We start from the raw sequence: 19473 nt of genomic DNA on the forward strand, positions 1-19473 counted from the left end.
TCACAACTCCGGAAACTGCGATTTCACAGCGAATGCACAAAACTGTTGATCCACCGCCAAGTGGTGGATTTTATTTGGCTCTTGGTTGTTGGTGGCTCAGTCAATGTTTCCAAAATCAAAATAACAAAAGTTGGAAAACGTACCTTTTTAACAAGTGCATAAAAACGCATTTGACTTTAAACAAATGAATAAAACACTTTATTGGGGAAAACAAAAGAAAAAGAAAAAGAAGAAGTTTTGCATCTCCCACCAAACCCCTTGTCACCACACAAAGTTGAAAATGGTACCCGAACGTATTAATCACCAAGGACCTGGGCAGGTCATGAAAAACAAGCTGAAATGAGCTAAGATCCTCGTCCTCTTAATGACGTCATAAAAACGAATATGACGTCATTGTGATGCATCAGGTTTGCGATAAATTAATTATCTGTGCTAATGCCCGGCTTGATTCCCGCAAATAAAATTCAAACAGCTTGCCTAGTTTCGGAGATAATGGTATAGGCGATTTCCATTAGCGGCGATATTATGACGTCAACTTTTTTTCTAGGAAGAATTTCCAAAATCGGAGATGGTTACTGCCTGCGCGTGGGATTTCTGTATATACATGGCAAGTTTCACAAAGATCCGATGAAAACTCTGGGTTGTGAAACAAAAAATGTCAAAAAATAGGAATGACGTCAAAAAAAATTGATATGACATCATAGTGATGTATCATCTTCTTCTTCTTTCGGCTCGCTCCCGTTAGGGGTCGCCACAGCGGATCAACCGTCTCCATTTCGCTCTATCCTCCACATCTTCCATTGACACTCCAACCACCCGCATGTCCGCCCTCACCGCATCCATGAACCTCTTCTTTGGCCTTCCTCTTCTCCTCCTACCTGGCGGCTCCATCTTCAACATCCTTCTCCCGATATACTCTGTTTCCCTCCTGTGCACATGTCCAAACCATCTCAATCTCGCCTCTCTCACTTTGTCTCCAAACCGTCCTACCTGCGCAGTCCCTCTAATATACTCATTCCTTATCCTGTCCATCCTCGTCACTCCCGAGAATCGCAGCATCTTTAACTCTGCCACCTCCAGCTCTGCTTCCTGTCTTTTTGTTAGTGCCACCGCCTCCAAACCATACAACATAGCTGGTCTCACCACCGACTTATATACTTTCCCCTTCACTCTTGCAGCTACCCTTCTGTCACAAATCACTCCTGCAACTCTTCTCCACCCACTCCATCCTGCCTGCACTCTCTTTTTCACTTCTCTCCCACACTCTCCGTTACTCTGGACAGTTGATCCCAAGTATTTAAACCAATCCACCTTCCCCACCTCAACTCCTTGCAACCGCACCATACCACCAACCTCCCTCTCATTTACGCACATGTACTCCGTCTTACTCCGACCGACTATCATTCCCCTTCTCTCCAGTGCGTACCTCCACCTCTCGAGGGTCACCTCAGCCTGCTCCCTACTCTCCCTACAGATCATGATGTCATCCGCGAACATCATAGTCCATGGGGACTCCAGTCTGATCTCGTCCGTCAACCTGTCCATCATCATTGCAAACAGGAAAGGGCTCAGAGTCGATCCTTAGTGCAATCCCACTTTTACATTAAACCGGTCCGTCATTCCTACCGCACACCTCACCGCTGTCACACTGTCCTCATACATATCCTGCACTATCCTCACATACTTCTCCACCACTCCCGACTTCCTCATACAATGCCACAACTCCTCTCTTGGCACCCTATCATAAGCTTTCTCGAGATCCACAAACACACAATGTAACTCCTTCTGGCCTTCCCTATACTTCTCCATCAACATTCTCAAAGCAAACATTGCATCAGTGGTGCTCTTTCCTGGCATAAACCCATATTGCTGTTCACAGATCGTCACCTCTCCTCTCAACCGAGCTTCCACTACTCTTTCCCACAACTTCATGGTGTGGCTTAACAACTTTATCCCTCTGTAATTTCCACAGCTCTGCACATCACCCTTATTCTTGAAAATCGGAACCAGTACACTTAATCTCCACTCCTCCAGCATCCTCTCACTTTCCAAGACTTTATTAAACAATCTGGTTAACAACCCCACTGCCATCTCTCCGAAGCACTTCCATGCCTCCACTGGTATACCATCTGGGCCAACCGCCTTTCCACCTTCTTCATAGCAGTCCTCACTTCATCCTTACTGATCCACCCCACTTCCTGATTCACTATCTCCACCTCTTCAAACTTTCTCTCTCTCTCATTTTCTTCATTCATCAGCTCCTCAAAGTACTCCATCCACCTTCTCAACACACTCTCCTCGCTCGTCAGCACATTCCCATTTGTGTCCTTTATCACCCTAACCTGCAGCACATCCTTCCCAGCTCGGTCCCTCTGTCTTGCCAATCGGTATAAATCCTTTTCCCCTTCATTTGTATCCAACTTCTCATACATCTCGTCATCTGCCTTTTCCTTGGCCTTTGCCACCTCTCTTTTTGCCTTTCGCCGCCCTCCTTGTACTCCTGCCTACTTTCTTCATCTCTCTGACTATCCCACTTCTTTTTCGCCAACCCCTTCTTCCTTATACTTTCCTGTACTTCCTCATTCCACCACCAAGTCTCCTTATCTTCCTTCCTCTGTCCAGATGTCACACCAAGTACCTTCCCAGCTATCTCCCTCACAACTTCTGCTGTTGTTGCCCAATCATCCCACCCATCTTTACCACCGTCCAACACCTGTCTCACCTCCTTCCTAAATTTCATGCAACAGTCTTTCTCCTTCAGCTTCCACCATCTCGTCCTTGGTTCAGCCCTCACTCTCTTCCTCAACCTCACCTCTAAAGTCATCCTACAAACCACCAATCGTTGCTGTCGAGCTCCACTCTCCCCTGCGACCACCTTACAGTCACTAATCTCTTTCAGGTTGCATCTCCTGCTTAAGATGTAATCCACCTGTGTGCACTTTCCTCCACTCTTGTATGTCATCCTGTGTTCCTCCTTCTTCTTGAAATACGTATTTACCACTGCCATTTCCATTCTTTTTGCAAACTCTACCACCATTTGCCCTTCCACATTTCTCTTGTTGAGACCATACCTACCCATCACCTCCTCATCCTCTTTATTCCCTTCCCCAACATGCCCATTGAAATCTGCTCCAATCACCACTCTTTGATCTTTGGATACACTCTCCACCACTTCATCTAACTCACTCCAGAAATCTTCTTTATATTCCATCTCACACCCCATAATTGGGGCATATGCACTGATGACATTTATCATCACCCTTTCAATTTCCAACTTCACACTCATCACTCGGTCAGACACTCTCCTCACCTCCAATACCCTCTTGACATAATCTTCCTTCAGGATTACCCCGACACCATTTCTCCTCCCATCCACACCATGGTAGAACACTTGTAAACCACCTCCAATGCTCCTAGCCTTACTCCCCATCCACTTGGTCTCTTGTACACACAGTATGTCCACCTTTCTTCTCTCCATCATATCAGCCAACTCTCGCCCTTTGCCAGTCATCGTCCCAACATTCAGAGTTCCAACTCTCACCTCCACACTTCTACCCTTCCCCCTCTCCCACTGCCTCCGGACTCGCCTTCCCCGTCTCCTTCTCCTCCTTCGCCCAGCAGTAGCACAATTTCCACTGGTACCCTGCTGACCACCGGTACCGGTGTCGGTCGTTGGTAACCCGGGCCTCGACCGATCCGGGTCATAGTGATGTATCATATGTGCGGTAATTCATCTCTGCTAATGCCCTGTTCGATTCCCACAAACAGAATTCAAAAAGCTTGCCAAGTTTCAGAGAAAATTTTTTAGGCGATTTCCATTAGCGGAGATATTTTGACGTCATAACTTTTTTTCTAGGAGGAATTTTCAAAATCGGAGACCGTTACTGTCTGCGCAGGCTATTTCTACATATCTATGCCAAGTTTCAGGAAGTTTCGATGAAAACTGAAGGCTGTGAAATAAAAAAGTCCACAAGAAGAAGATGAAGAACAACAATGTGAGTCAGACTTAGAGATCCTCCACGAGGATCTAAAAACAAGATTTTGCAAAACATTTTCATTATTCACATCGATATTGATGTTCAAAGCATGCGTATGAAATTTGTAGACGAGTCAGCAATATGTGGAGTCCACCAAAATTGCCGACGTGAGCCATCCGGGAGACGATTGCTGTTTGCTCCCCGGGGTTTAAAGCATAGTTGTATGTAATAAATAGATTCACAAAGAACTTGGACTCAGGAAGAGGCCATTTGGCCCATCAAACCTGTGCTGCATCAGCACCACATTAATTCAATGCAAGGGTTTTTATCAACTTGGATTCATTGGGCATGGGGTGTGGATGAGTCAGGATGAGAACAGTCGGGTAAGCACAGACACCCACCCTCAGGTGTTTTATCTCTAAGACTATAATAAGATCCAAGGTCTGCCATTTTTGCATCTCCTCCCAAACCACTTGGCATACAAAGACAAAATGGTATCATATTAATCACCAAGGACCAATGCAGTGCAGGGTAAAAAAAATAATAATAGTAAAGTATTTGGACAAAAACATTTTCATTATTCCTATCGATAAATGCCCAAAGCAGGCTTCACGTGATTTGGCGACAAGTTGAGAGATGCTGCCGATTGGCTGTGCGAGACTGATTGACTCCTGGCGGATGATGTCATACATCAAGATAAATTAGAGCTCAAAACAACGCAACAAAAAGTAGGTCCATGGGCTTGCAAGTCAATAAATAATATTCGACGTCCAAACACATATTCACACATGGACGATATACCTGTACAAGCATAACACGAGGTCTTTATCAACATTTTCACAAAATTACACACCATGGAGCCTCGCTCCTCCTGCTCACCAAGCGTAATGTGACCAAAGACAAGGGCACGCCAGGTGATCCTGCATGGGCACGATCTGTTGCAGGTGCCTCGAGGTTTTATGGCGGTATAATTAGAGAAGTATCTGTGGGTTTTCTTGTCATTTTTGGATGCTGTACAGTTGTAGGAAATCAAAAAGATTTATTGTTTCCAGATGGTGGAGTAATAAATGTTGGTGCATGTTTTAAATATTTCATGTTTACATGAAATTAGACCTCTGCCAAAGGTACGATGGTTATAAGTTTATAACAAATATATATAAGTTTATAACATATAACAAATAATATATATATATATATATATACAAATAATAACAAATAATATATATAATATACTTGTATATATAAGTTTATAACAAATGTTATAAGCTTATAACCTTATATAAGTTTATTATAAGTTTATATAAGGTTATAAGCTTAAAACAAACCACCACTTCTGATGATCACAACATTCAGAACATGTTGTAGTCGATGTATATCTAACCCGTTTAATGATCGACATTGCTGGAAAACCCAAATATAACAATCACTTTGGCCCATCAAGTTGAACACCAACACAACCCCCTAGGTGAGAAAATCGTCCAAATACAGATGAGATTGCCAAAAATGATTTTTATTTTTAATCACAAATATTGATGAATCAGCATGCCTGCAAAACACCAGGACGGCAGTTTAAAGCCGAGTTGAGATTCGAACCCAGGCGAGATAGTTCAGAGACGAGTCGACTTTCGTTTATAAGTTCCACCCTTTAACGTTTGTGTCGACTTCATAACAAACACTCCGCCTTTTATCATTGTCTAGCAACCCATTAGAATGTAAACAAGAGTTTTATTTTATAACTTTTGAACTTCAAACATATAGTGCTGGAAGCATGGCTGAGAGATACGCTCACTTGTCGAGAAGCTGTCTTGCCTGCGTCCGGATTCGTCATCCCGGTGTTTCATCGGAAGGGTGATTTATCAATGTGTGTGCCGTCCCTCGGATGGACGTTAAATTGGTCGTCCCGTCTGCCCGCATTAGTTCCTGGACGTTAAAGGTACCACGGTGTCCTTCGCCAAGAGTAGGGGAGCTATCGTCAGCACCATGAACAATTTCCAAATTCCAACCCCAACCTTAGTCGAAAGTCAGCCCTGGCCAGCCGGTTCGTCAAAGACTGGGGCCATTCTTGCCCCCAGACAACCCCACAATAACATGGGAATAATTGTGGCTTTTGAAGAAGTTAAAATTTTTTAAAAAGCTTATATATTTTTTTTTGTCTGCACATAGGATAATGACTTATTTATCTATTTATTATAATGACAATTTCCTTTAAAGTGTATTCGAGGTTTGAGCCAAGAGAAAAGCATTGCTTCATCATGTGCATCGTGTTGTGAACGTCATATTATCATTGACTGGTGAAAAATCGACCACAGATTGGTTCACAAAGTCAGCTGGCACTCTTTCATCCTCGATTTTATCTCCACGGATGCATACATTATGCCATTACTTCAGGCAAACAAGGTAAAAGGATAAATAAACAACTTAATTCCCAGATGTTACAAACTTTCACATGACAAATAATGCAAAAAAAAAAGAACAGGACAGTAAATAAATTAATGAAACAATTACGTGGAGGCAACGACATGAAGAAACAATGAACAATATGGAATTTGTTTCCATGGTAACATGGTGGTCATCTTTCCAAACAATAAAGCATCACAAAGGCGGTTTCACGACGATGGTGACAGCAGCAATGTGGTGTTTTACCATGGTACTCATGGGGGTTCTTTGGGTTAAAAACGCGTCTTAAGTTTGGAGAAAACTCGAGAGAAATTCATCAACTGGGTCCTGGAGTTTGGGTGTTAATTATCAGTATGACCCGGTGAGTGGGAAACATGGAGAATTGGGTTAGAGGAAGAAAGGGCTGAAGATCGAATTGTGTACAAACATAAATTATGGACAAAAAGAGCAGATTATGTTTGTCAAGAGAATTTATTGTTCCAAAAAAACTATACATCGATTCCCAAGAGGGTGTACTTAGATGTGGTATTAGTGATCTGAACATGGTCCAGGACATTAACCGTCACCCGTGGACTTAAACCCCAGTCCCCAAGTCTAAACATCGGAGTTAGGATCCTTTTAGGAAAGAAGAACACTTTTAGTTTTAGTGAATTAATCACCATGACATTTGTTTGTATTTCTGATCTTGTCCAATTCTTGTTCGCAGATCGTTCACCGTGTGTACCTTTTTGGTACCGTATGCATGTTGGAGGCGTCATGGGTAATCTAGAGCCTACAGGAACTTGAATTTGCAATCCATTCCATCACGACATCCCTCAGTCTGTTCAACATACTCTTGACAATACTTTCCTAGATATACAAACAGTACAGCCAGCTTAATGGGTACACAACTAAATCAGATTTTTATCTTTATCACATACATCCATTTCAGTTCCATTAGATTTTTGCTGCAGCCTATTCCGAAGTGCAAGAACACATGGGTTTATGTTCTTCATGCATTTGCATTTTTACCTTTCCGAGCGACGGTGGAAGGAGATTATGCTTTCACCCTGTTTGTCTGTTAGTGGGACATCTCACAAAGGTGTTGACAGATTCAGATGACACTTGTTGGACACAGCACTCTCAGAACCAGACTTTAGTTCAGAAATCAGATTGATCAGTTTTGGTGGCACCACACGAAGACTGAAGCCTCCAGAGGGCATCCCAAATCCCAATTCACTGAATCTCATGCTTTGCTGAGATCAACATCGGCTGTGAGCAGCCCCTGTTGAAACTCTCGTCTGTGCTTGATGAGGACTAGAAGAGCAAGGATGCGGTTAATCGTTGACCTCTGGTGTAAAGCCCAACTGCTCTGGGCACTGGCGCTCAAGCAGATGGTGGTGAAGTTGATCAAGAATTATCTGAGCAAAGACCTTGCCCGAAATTGAGAGCAGCGTCCCCCCTCGGTAGCTGTTGCAGTAAGCCTGGTATTTGGCTTAGCGGTTAGGGTGGCTGGAGTGGGATCTTACAGTTCTGAGTTTGAGCCACTGTCTGCTGTTGAATAAACACCACGTAGGGTTGACTCAACCTGTCATCCTTCTACGGCTGGTGAAATGAGTACCAGTGTACTGGCAATAGGGGCATTGCATCAGCAGTACAGCCGCACCCTCAGCCAATGATGTTACCTGCAGCCTTGTGCTGCATATGGAGGGAGGAAAGAGGGAGGAGCTGTTGCAGTCCTGGCAATCACCCTTCCCTTTCCAGAGGGACAACAAGGCCCCTTTTCCAGTGAGATGGGATGCTGCCAGTGTGAGAGCACAGAACTGCATGCAGACAGAAGTACAACATTTCCACCAGCCTTGAGAAGTTCCGCATAGATGCCACAGATTCCAGGAGCTTTACCCCCTTTCTAATGGTTCACTACAACCTGTGCTTCCACAGACGTTGGTGGTTCAAAGTTGATTGGAGGGTCATCAATAGGGATAGTTACATGCCTGACATCCAACTCAACAGCTGGTGGGTCAGCCTGGTACAGCTGCTCAAAGTAATTGGCACAGCGGGCAGTACCCCTTCACAGATTCCTTGCATGTAGGCCTCCTTGTTCGCCCTCAGTGCACGTGCAGTTTTTCGCTTCAACTCCCTGAACAGTTCAGCTCTGACATTAAGCCTAGCCCTGCAACTCTGGTCGATGGTATCCAGTGTCCCTTGGGAGATAAAGTTTTTCTTCACCTGACAGTGGGTTCCAAGACATCCACCAGCAACATCAAGAATGGGAGTCTTGAAAGCACTCCACAACTCTTCAGGATTCCCAAAAACACCCAGATTCCCTGAATCACCCACTCAGCCTGTTCGCAAACTCTTCAGCTACCCTCTCGTCCTTGAACTTGCCAACATCCAGCCTAAGCTGGGATGGTATCATTCTGCTGAATTTAAGCTGAAACTTCAGTTACTCCAACAAGCCTGTGGTCGGCATTGGGTAACTGAGCACTCCGGTAGACCGTGCAATTCGAGACCATCATCCAGCGACCATCAATGAGCACATGGTCAATCTCCTTCACCACACCATCAGAAATGGAATACCAATGGAATACCATCAGAAATGGAATACCATCAGAAATGGAATACCAATTCCAGCGATGAGCCTGTGGGTGCTGAAACCATAAAGCAGCCAACGTAAGTCCATGACAATGCAAAGTCAAGGAACTTAGTGCTATTCTGGTTCACAGTTCCAGACCAAAGGGGACCAACACATTTCTCATAACCATCCCTATTAGTACCAATCAATGATTTGAAACCTCCGCCCCCCACTCCCTCAAAAGACGAGAGTATCTCGCCTGGTGCACTGATCAATCACAGACTTGAGTGTGGCATAGAATGCGTCCTTCATGGTGAGATCACTCTCCTCAGTCAGAGCACATACAGAGACCAGAGAAATGACACCCAAGCAGTGACGAATCCTGTGTCATAATGCGCTCATTAACAGGTGTTACAATTGTCATTGGTCAGCTTATTGGATACAGCTACAGCAACTCTGTGGGTATGGTAACCATCAGAGTGACCAGACCAGTTGTAGGTGTCCCCACCCATCATGATCTTACCACTATCCAGTCTCCAAACCTCAGAGTACTGAAATACCGATGTTCAAATGCTGGAGCTCATATAACAGCAGAGACAGGTGATCATCCTCTGTTAAGGATAGGACATTCCAGGCACCCAACTGAAGGGACCCCTCAGGTTAACCCGAGACCACCACCGTCTGTTGGATGACACCTCAGCACCACCCCGACCCACACCACCGCAATCTGACCCAGGAAGTTTACCCCATTCTTTTCCTCCTATCAAAGAGTGGGGGTCCCAAAGGCTTTGCCTCAATCCCATCATCTGGTGAGCTGCTCCGTGTGGGGCAGTGACACAGGTGGTACTCCCACTGAATGCGTTTTCAGTTTTCTTTGCATTTTTGTGTGTTTTGCAAAATGAAGTGCTTCACAGTGGCTGGAGTGCAAATCCTGCCACCAATCTCCTAAAAAGAGGGACCCAATTGCAGGAGAATGTCCGCAGACACAGTCGGGCACCAGACATGGATGGCTGTTGGCGCACAATGAGCTCATCCGTCCCTTGACCGGTTTTGTTTTTAATCCTGCGAGGTGTCCATGTCCATAGCCCCTCCTCAGCAGAAAACCTGGAGGGGGGGAGATTATATAGTCGCCGACAATTCGACCATGAAACAGGTTAGTACAGGTCTACATGTTACCTGTAGCAAGTCACAGATCTGATCTGGCCTGAACTGACAAGCGCATCGGTCAAGCGTGGGAGAATGTTGAGGTTGAACCCGTTTTTGAAGATGAAAAATAAAATAACCCTTTTCTTGTTTTTCTATCAAGTGAGAGAGTGCCATGAAATCAAACAGGATTACAGAAGGGAAGAACCGATCTCAATTCATCGTACCTCATTCATGCTGACGAGGCAGTGACATCAAGCAGTACTTATTCTCACCTGAGACTCAATGTAAAATTTAGCAGGAGCCAAAGACCATGATTAACTTTTCCAACAATGATGTTTGGCCCTGTCCGTTTCAATCAATGAAGCTCGAGAAAAAAACAACTCTCTCATTTTGGTATCACCCTTTGTATCGGTCAGCGCACGTACTTCCCATAGCATACATAACTCCTTTATCTTCCCTCTCATTTAACAGCAGCTCCACATAAAATTACATCCTCATCTTCCTTTACATTACAAGCTTTCCCATCAGAAAATTTTCGTCTATTCCTCTGACTGAAGGACCCATCACACCCCAATACCAGCACAAGTGAGTTTGCCCATTTCACAACAAAACTAATTTTTTTTTTTTTTAAAAGATGGGACTATCTGCAATACTGGACTTTCAAAATGAAATAATCCACCCCTGAATGCTTGGTGCACAGAAACTTCTAGAAACAGCGATCTTCAGGGCATGTGAACCGCTATTGCACGTGTATGCATGGTCAGGATTGTTCCCTTAAATGGCTTACTAAGCTTCAAAAAGGCTGAAAAATAGCGAATAGAAAGCTGGCGGGTGCCTCTGCACAACAAAAGAGGTGGAAGGAGATGCCATATGTGGTATGGGTGTTTCTGAACACCGATGAGCAGGTCCTATTTGGAGCTTGTGAATATGCAGGGTAAGTTTAAAAATAAACTTTAAAAAATGATATTTACTGTTAATCACATCAGAGAGCTTGTGGTTAAACCTAAAAATGTTCGGGTCTCGTGTGCGAGTCCGTCGTGCCATTAAGTAACACCTGTTCGATTGACCCAGCTAGTCCTCCTTCGAAGGTTGGAAAACCGAGTACCAGCCTACACCAAACAGGGGGCACTGCATCAGCAGCACATCCATGCTCCTAGCAATGATGCAACTCGCAGCCAGCCACAGGCTGAATACAAAATAGCAATCATGTTGAGAGAAGGGGGTTTTGGGGTTGAGAGCTGAGAAGGATGTTACACATACGTTTGTTTGGTTGCAGCACCACAACATAAATTGCATTCGACTTTTGCATATTTTGCTAAGAGAGGTGTGTGTGTGTGTGTGTGTGTGTGTGTGTGTGTGTGTGTGTGTGTGTGTGTGTGTGTGTGTGTGTGTGTGTGTGTGTGTGTGTGTGTGTTTCTCCACCACCACTCACTTGCATCAACAGGAAATCGTAGTAGCTCAACACCTCACATATACGGAAATTTCTCATATTTCTATACATTTACATGAGTCCGATTTGCATCCAGGAACACAATGTTTATGGTTAACCATTTTGAAATCGCCACTTTCGTTGAAATGCTGAAGATTGCGTTTAAACGAATATTTGACTGACACTTCCCATGAGCAATGTGCCCAGCCAGTCGTTAGCATTCACACATCATTTTGAAAGTCCCGTATTCATTGCAAGAAATTCCCTGCACCCAAATGGTGAGATGCACTGCAAATGAATAATTTGCCTATTGACCCTATGCACTAAGCGAGTGACGTCACAGCGGAAGGTAAGGCTCCGCCATATTGAGTGGCAAAAAAATCATGGCCACCACGCACGTGTCACACGAACTTCTGGGCTATTTCCATGGATTGGATGATATTTCTAAGAAGAGGTACTGCAAAAAACTGAAGCTGTGTGGTCTTAGTGAAGATCCTTGTATTATTTCAAAAGGATAAATGGGCAACAGAAAGGAATTTTTGGCCTCAAATCGTTTTCCCTGACATCTATGTTTACCTTGTTGAAACGCCGAGTCCTTACTCAAGCCAGCCTGAAAGCCTTCAAGAGTATGGACGCTTACTTATATCATGTCGCCGGGTTTGTGAGTGACATAATCTCGACCAAAGCCGACAAGAACTGTATTATCGTGAGGCAAAGGTAGTAAGCCTGTTTTCTTTCATTTCACTATTATTGTACATTCGTTGTTGCTTGTTTTGTTCAGCAACCAGCGTCACTTTTTTTTTAACCTTACTGCTGCCACAAGTTAATGTCAAGTGAAGCTCTTGTCTAAATGCTGAGTTTGTAGAAAATCTTGGTTCGTCAGTTTGCTTACAGAAACATTATATTTTTTACCATGACAAACATCCAGTGTAATGCCACACACACTGCTGTGGATATTTTCAAGTGATAGTTTTTTATGTATTATACATATCGATGTGACTTTCTGTGGTGAAACAACTCAGAACTGTGCGCGTTCGACAGCTGTTAGAAAGGCGATCTCACCTATCTCATTGTCAATAAAACAAGGGATATAATGCATTTTATTGAAACAAATCAAACAATATTTTGTAACCACCAGCTATTTAATAACAACTACTGAAATAACGTATCAGAAATTAGTTAGATACCGGAGACAAAATGAAGGCAACACAACCAGTCATGTTCGCCAGGTCGCCATTTTTCTCTTCTCAGAACCGATATCCAAAGATTTCGTCGGTCTACTTCGGCGGGAAAGCGGTAAAACTGCCCTCCAGAGCCTTTGGTATATCGCTGAGTACATCCCGGGGCACAACGACTCTTACCCATTTGCAGAAAAAAAAAAAAAATCGCTTGCTTGGAAATAACTGTGTAGTTGAAGTGGAGACTATCGGTTGTTATGGACGCGGTACATACTTTCTTGCCACCGGTCACGTGACCGGGACGTCATCTGAATAAGGGCTATTGATACCCAATTCATTGAAATCATAATAGTTGATCATCTTGTTCATTACAGCTCGGAAAGGATATTGTTACGAGGGTGGCTGGCCCAGATAAACCAGAGACATGGGATGACGACATATTCGTTGGGAATAACGGGTTCTCTGCGACTAGAATATACAATTTGATCTTTTTATGCGTTAAACATTTCAGTCTGTCTCGGTTTTCTGTTTATCAGATCCGGGTCAATTGAGTGTTCAATCTTTGCATTTAAATTGACCTGGGTAAAAAAAAAATAAAAAGACAAGATCAACAAGTACAAATTGATGACATCATAACAATGCTCGAGTCAATCGTGTTAATTTAAATGACTATTACCTAAAATGGCTCACTAAGCTTAGAAAATAAACCGAAAATACTTGGAAAAGCATCTGCGAGAAAGCTGGGGTCTGCACAACAAAAGAGTTGGGAATGGTGCGGGGGGGGGGGGCACCGATGACGACAGTTAAGACGGTAGTAAGGCAAGGGTCATTCACTCAGAGAGTAGTTAATGCATGGAATGGTCTCCCTGGAAATGTTGTGGCAGCAGAAACAGTAGATCAAGCTTAAATTGAAATTAGAGAGGTACCTGGAAGCATTGGAGATAGGTTATAAGGATATTTGCAGGACTTTTTACAGAGTTTGAGTATGGGTGGGTGATTGTGTGCATTTGTGCAGAGCGTTGTGTTGTCAAGACAGGTGTGTAGTTGATGTGCGTTTCTCACCCAAGAACCGCCTTCGCCCAATCCACTCCCTGAAATAAAAAAAAAAAAAAATTTTTTTTTTAATTAAAATAATGAAAAATTTCTCACCCCGCCCCCTATTATTTGACATCCTTGGAACATCTTTGGGTGTGCCACATAATCTCAAACATTCCTCCCCTCATTCCCCCAATGAAATTGCATGTTTTGACAGATAGAATTGGTCTGTGCCTGGTGTTGGCTTTATGGTTAGGGTGGTGGGCTTGGGATCCTATGATCCTGAGTTCAAACCCCACTCGGCTGTTGAATTAATACAAGGTGGGGTGAACTTCGCCTGTCATCCTTCCGAGGTCAGCAAAATGAGTGCCAGCCTCCTGGTATCCTGTGTCGGAGTGGAGACCCGTCCAGGATTGTGCCCAATAGCCAAGGAGACTGCTTCGGCAGAACCAATGCTCTGCACAGAGTATGGTCCCAATGGAGGGATTGATTGGTCTGGTGTTGTGGTGCAGGCATGATGGGCCAAATTCCCTTCTCCTGCAGCATTGTGTAACATGGATTTCAAGGAATTTGACCTGTTAAAGTGTTCCCATATGAACTCTTGACGTACGTATGATACACGCCATGCGGTCTTATTCACCGTCGATATAGTTCATGTGAAAGTACACTGATATCTCCCAAAATTTGTCCTGCATGTACAAGCTCTGCCACCACTGTGCAGCTTCCATAAATCTGAAAAATAAAATAAACCAAGTGACTTAACAATCTCCTTACACCATGTACAGACCACTCATGCTTTTAAGGTCTTAGTACACCCGCAATGCTCTCATACAATACCTACACCTGCACAGCTGTGATTGTCACAAATGAATAGAATGCATCAATTTTGATTTGTCAACATCTCATGTGTGCAATTAAAAAGACTGCTCAATTAATGCCAAATTATCAAAGTCGATCTTCACCAATAAGTAGAACTTGCCCAATTCAGATGTAAATTTGAACCGAGTCAACACAATCACAAATGCCAATAAGATCTGGAATGAATAACCAGACACCTTCGGACCGCCACAATCAAATTTATGTTGGAATTAAAAGTAAAATCTAAATTTAGTTTTCTCGTTTTATTTGAACGATGTCTGTCTGGCACAAACCAGATCTGCAAATCATCAAACTGATCAACTACAAAAAAAATCCAGATCTTGTGGAATTTGTTTTTGCCACAAATATTCTCGAGGCAGGGATGAGAGCAAATAGCTCACAGCCGTGTAATCATCCATGGTTTCCCTCTATAGTTGAAGATGTCTACTCACACGTAACATATGAAAAACCTGGGCATGTGCATTTGTTTATAATGTAGAAGCCGCCCAGACAACAACCACACATTGAGATAAGCAAGCAATGCAAACTGGTGTTAAGTGTCCGAGACCAGGACACTTGCGACTTGTAGTTTAGGAATGAACTTGCAATTTGTTCCAGAGTTGTGGCAATAACTCTCCTCTTCTTCGCAAAGAGGATATTTAGTCCTTGGATGCCAAAAAAAACAACAAATTATTGGATCCGGATCCAGATCTTCACCGAAATTGAATCAATTGGTCCTGGTCACAAACCCAACCTGTCTACCAAATTTTGTCCAAATGCATTCACAACTTCGAGGTATCCTGCTCACACACAGACAGACAGAAGTGAAAACAACCTCCATCCACCTTCGGTGACGGAGGTAATAAATAAACAAGAAGTGACTGAAATAATGTCGTCCGTCTTGCGCCGACGCATGGGGGAAGGGCTGATAAGGCCTATTTCTTCTCACCGACTTTGCCCTTTGACATTGACACAATTATTTGTCTCCTCCATATTCTCACCAAGGGTTTAACAAAAATTTGATAAAAACCCAAATGATAAATAAATTAAAAAAAAAGAGACAGACAGACATACAAAACCCCATCTCTCACATGAACATGCAATTGCAAAACCCAGTGTCCCACTTTTTTTTGTATACATTGTCAAGGCTCATATGAGAGCTAACACACAAGGGGGGCAGGAGACAAGAGGGAATGACAAAACAGTGGGGAACAGAGACATTAGATCTGTGGAAGGGAGAGGGATGGGGCAGGGAACACGGGGTATACAAATACAAGATGAACATTACAGGGACTTTCAGGACCTTACACGACAGGGAACATTCAGGAAGGCAGGGAATTTGAAGGAGGTGGGTTTGGGGTGGATTAACGGGGGTATAAAAGATAGAGGTTTTGGATGGGGGAAGATTAGAGGTGGTGGTGAACATCTGTTTTGAAGACCTGGAGGGAAGAATGGGATTGAAGAGAGTGAGGGAGTTTGTTCCAAAGGTGGGAAAAAAAAGAGGAATGAAAGAATCAAGATAAGCAGTGATTCCTGAAACTCTGTGGGGGGTGGACTAATTAATACAGCCATATTAGGGGTTTGCTAATTGACATCAGCACCATGCTGGACCCAGCCCAACAGGATGGAAGAGGTTTGACACTTGGATTTGAGCAGTCCAGTCTGCGTTTGTTTATTGACCTATAAACTCTCACAGGCAAGACATGACAATACCTGAAGGAGTAAGGTGCCTCTCAGTTGGACGTCAAACTTGGGACCTGTCCTTTTTCATTGATGGACGTGAAAGATCATGTTGTGTTTTTAATGGAGTCATCGAGTTGTCACCACCGCCCGTACAAATTGCCAGTACAGCACTCCAACAATGTTCACAATTATGGGAAGGATCAGATCTGATAATGTTCCGAACTGGCAATTATTCCACTCATCTCCACAATGCTTATTATTTCTGGAGACTTTCCTCCACATTGCTTTTACCCCGCCGAGGTGAGGTCGTTTATTTCGCAAAGGTCAAGCCTGGTTATTCCCGATATGTGAAACACCCTGCAACTCATGACTGCAGAAAACAGACTTTTTGGAATGCTGGCTGCAAGTTCCAGTCAGCACTATTTTTGGGGGGAAAAACATGGATCCCAAACAATCATGCAACTTTTTAAAAATTTCAATGTGTTGCTGCAATGTTGAAAGCCATGTCAATCGCTCCAGCGCTTGCAGAGAAAACAAATAAAGCTTAAAAAAAATGAGGGGGGAAGAAAGAAAAAGTGAGGACCTCAGCAAACGTTCCACAACATGGTCAAGGATGGTTATGGATGCCCATCACTAGTTCTATTAATATATGCTGTAATGGCATTACTCTTTATTCACAACACAAACAAAACTCTTCAACATAATTGATGTGATATGCATCATCAACATAAAAGTCAGATCGTTTGGGTGACAAGACATGATAAAGCATCAGTTTGGCCCAGAAATAACAAATATATTTTAAATCTTCAAAAAAGAAACAGTAATGAGGTCAACAAAGCAAACTCCACAAAGTTCACATCTCAGCTATTCAAAAGTTCAATAACCAATGTTGTGGCATCCACAGATGAAATTCATTGACATAATCCTCTAGTTCTAGTACATAGAAACATACATGTCATCTTACACTGCATGTTGTTGATGAAGTAGTGAAATAAAGCCACTGTAAGAAAGCACTCATCATGTACATTTTGTTGCCAAAATTGTCATTTGAATCTGCTGCACGTTTCTCACCTCCACTCCTACGTATCTCAAACAAACACGATGGCCTTGAGCAGGCACAAATTTAATTGGCGAGATCCATTCTCGACTATTTTTATGGGGAAAAAAAACGTGGATGGGGTTAACCTATCAATTCTGCAACAAATTTATGGAAAGAGACCTCGCTCCTCCAAGCCCCCAATGGTATGCCTGCTTCTCAGAGTCCGATACATAGGATGGCAGAGTATATTTTTCTTTTGCTTTCTAAGAATTTTTACCAAGAGATGTTATTAATGGATAATCATTCAAATTCAAGACAAATGTTCACTTGTATGCTTAGCTTCATTCAAAGAGCATCTGCTTCGAGTCTGGAGGGGGGGGGGTCAGAGGTTCAAACCCGAACCAGATAAAGTCAGACTAAAGCCAAAAATGGTGCATGCAGCTTCCTTGCTCAGCCCTCAGAATTTAAAGAGGATAGAGCACGGACAAACCACCGTAGGTTGGCCGTCATCATGCAGGCTTGATGGGCCTACTGGCCTCCCCCTGCATTGAAGTTCCTTGTAAGGGAACTCCTATTATTAATTACTACTACCACTATTATCTTGGATGCGTCTACCGAGTAGTAGTAGTAGTAGTACTACTATTATAATAGACTCTCCCCTTTAAAATTCTCTCCCAAGTGATTCCCAAAGCCTTTGGAACCTAAAGCTCCCCCTCCAAAGAAAAAATACAAACAAATAAAGATAAAACATGAACAGTTACATATCAATCGATTCTCAAATCTTTATGTCCTTGTACACTATACACATTTAGTATTTAATGCAAAAAAAATAAAAATAAAAACATTTAAAAATAAACGAAATACGTCACAGATGCACTTTTATTTATTTATTTTTAATTGCCATGGATTAAACCGTGATAAAACAAATAAATGCTTTCAACATCATTCCACAAAGTACAAAAATATTTACAAATAAAATTTTTTTCTAAGTGTTTTACTTTTTATCGCTTTCATTTTGTTTTGTTTTTAAATTTTCAGTCCTGTATAAAAAATTAATGGGAAAACATTGATCATAGTACGAGTCACTATGCAAAGGCAGTTCCTCGTAATCCAACAGAAATTGAGTCAGGCATCTTGTCAACAGGTCAATTTCAATAGATTACACATATAATTATCTTTTCCATCACCTATTAGGTCATCCCATGTCAACTTCAGTAGCATGAAGCCTTCCCTACAACCGTGGGCAAACAGAATCCTTTGCATGTTTGTACGCAACTTCCGCTTTGAAAGTAGAAGCTGGAAAACGAGAATCAAGATACAGCTTTTAACGAGAGATTTTTAGGAAATAATTGCCAATCGGAAGGGGTTGACAGTATCCGAGTGATTATAAGCACCCATAAACTTAATACAGCAAGCCGAAACCTTTCAAATAGATTACAAAATGCAGGATCGAAAAATGGAGAAAATTATTTACATTTTCAAAACAGCAAAGTAAATGCCATGAAGGCACGACAATACACGCCATAATTTTTTAATTATATAAATCGACCACTCCATACCCCCTCCCCATCAAAACCACAAACAGCCTTTTGAGTAGCTAATGGATTTCCCATCCCACCCTTCCTCTCATTCAGGAATCAAGTTTTTTCAGGAGAAAAAAAAAAAAAAAAATCAGACAAAACCGTGTCGGACGTTAAACTGCATTCAAGATTTTGCAACTCATGAGGGAATGACAAAAAAATGAGCAAGTGAGTGAGCAAACGGGGCCTCTGCATAGTCGTCGTCGTCATCGTCGCAAACTTAGAACATGAAACACAGGTCTACGAGATGCTTGAGCATCGAACAGAGGGTGAGCCCATCTGTGTAAGCACACGGTCCAGCCACTGAAGGGGGCCATTGAGATGAAGCTCAATCCAGCAAGGTGTACTCGTGATGGTCTGGCGCCTGGGAATTGGGAGAGGGCATTGGCACGGAGGCAAAGGAAAACTTACAAATGGTATTTTACATCCATACTTGGAAGTATAAAACAAAGCTGGATGACGTCAATTTTCTTGATCAAGCATAACGCCAAACTGCCTAATGGATCCTTGAGATATTCTCATTCATAAAAAAAAAACTTAAGTGCACTTTACAACGCCAGTATCATCCTGCACCAATAATACAATTTATTTATGGCA

At 42.8% G+C, this 19473-nt stretch overlaps 1 protein-coding gene across 3 annotated transcripts in view; it reads right to left on the minus strand.

Annotated features, from left to right (window-relative positions):
- Window positions 1-16912: 16912 nt before the first annotated feature.
- LOC147016998 (SMAD family member 3-like) overlaps window positions 16913-19473 on the minus strand; it is a 55494-nt gene continuing 52933 nt past the window's right edge. For all 3 annotated transcript variants that reach the window (XM_085846330.1, XM_085846331.1, XM_085846332.1), the window contains one exon: window positions 16913-19240. In XM_085846330.1, the coding sequence (XP_085702456.1) occupies window positions 19117-19240 (124 nt within the window). In that variant the 3' untranslated portion in view covers window positions 16913-19116. The remainder of the gene's footprint in view (window positions 19241-19473) is intronic.

The sequence above is a fragment of the Eptatretus burgeri genome, chromosome 11 (assembly GCF_056783735.1).
Source record: "Eptatretus burgeri isolate ZD-2024b chromosome 11, Ebu_testis_v1, whole genome shotgun sequence".
In the NCBI taxonomy this organism is placed as follows: Eukaryota; Metazoa; Chordata; class Myxini; order Myxiniformes; family Myxinidae; genus Eptatretus; species Eptatretus burgeri.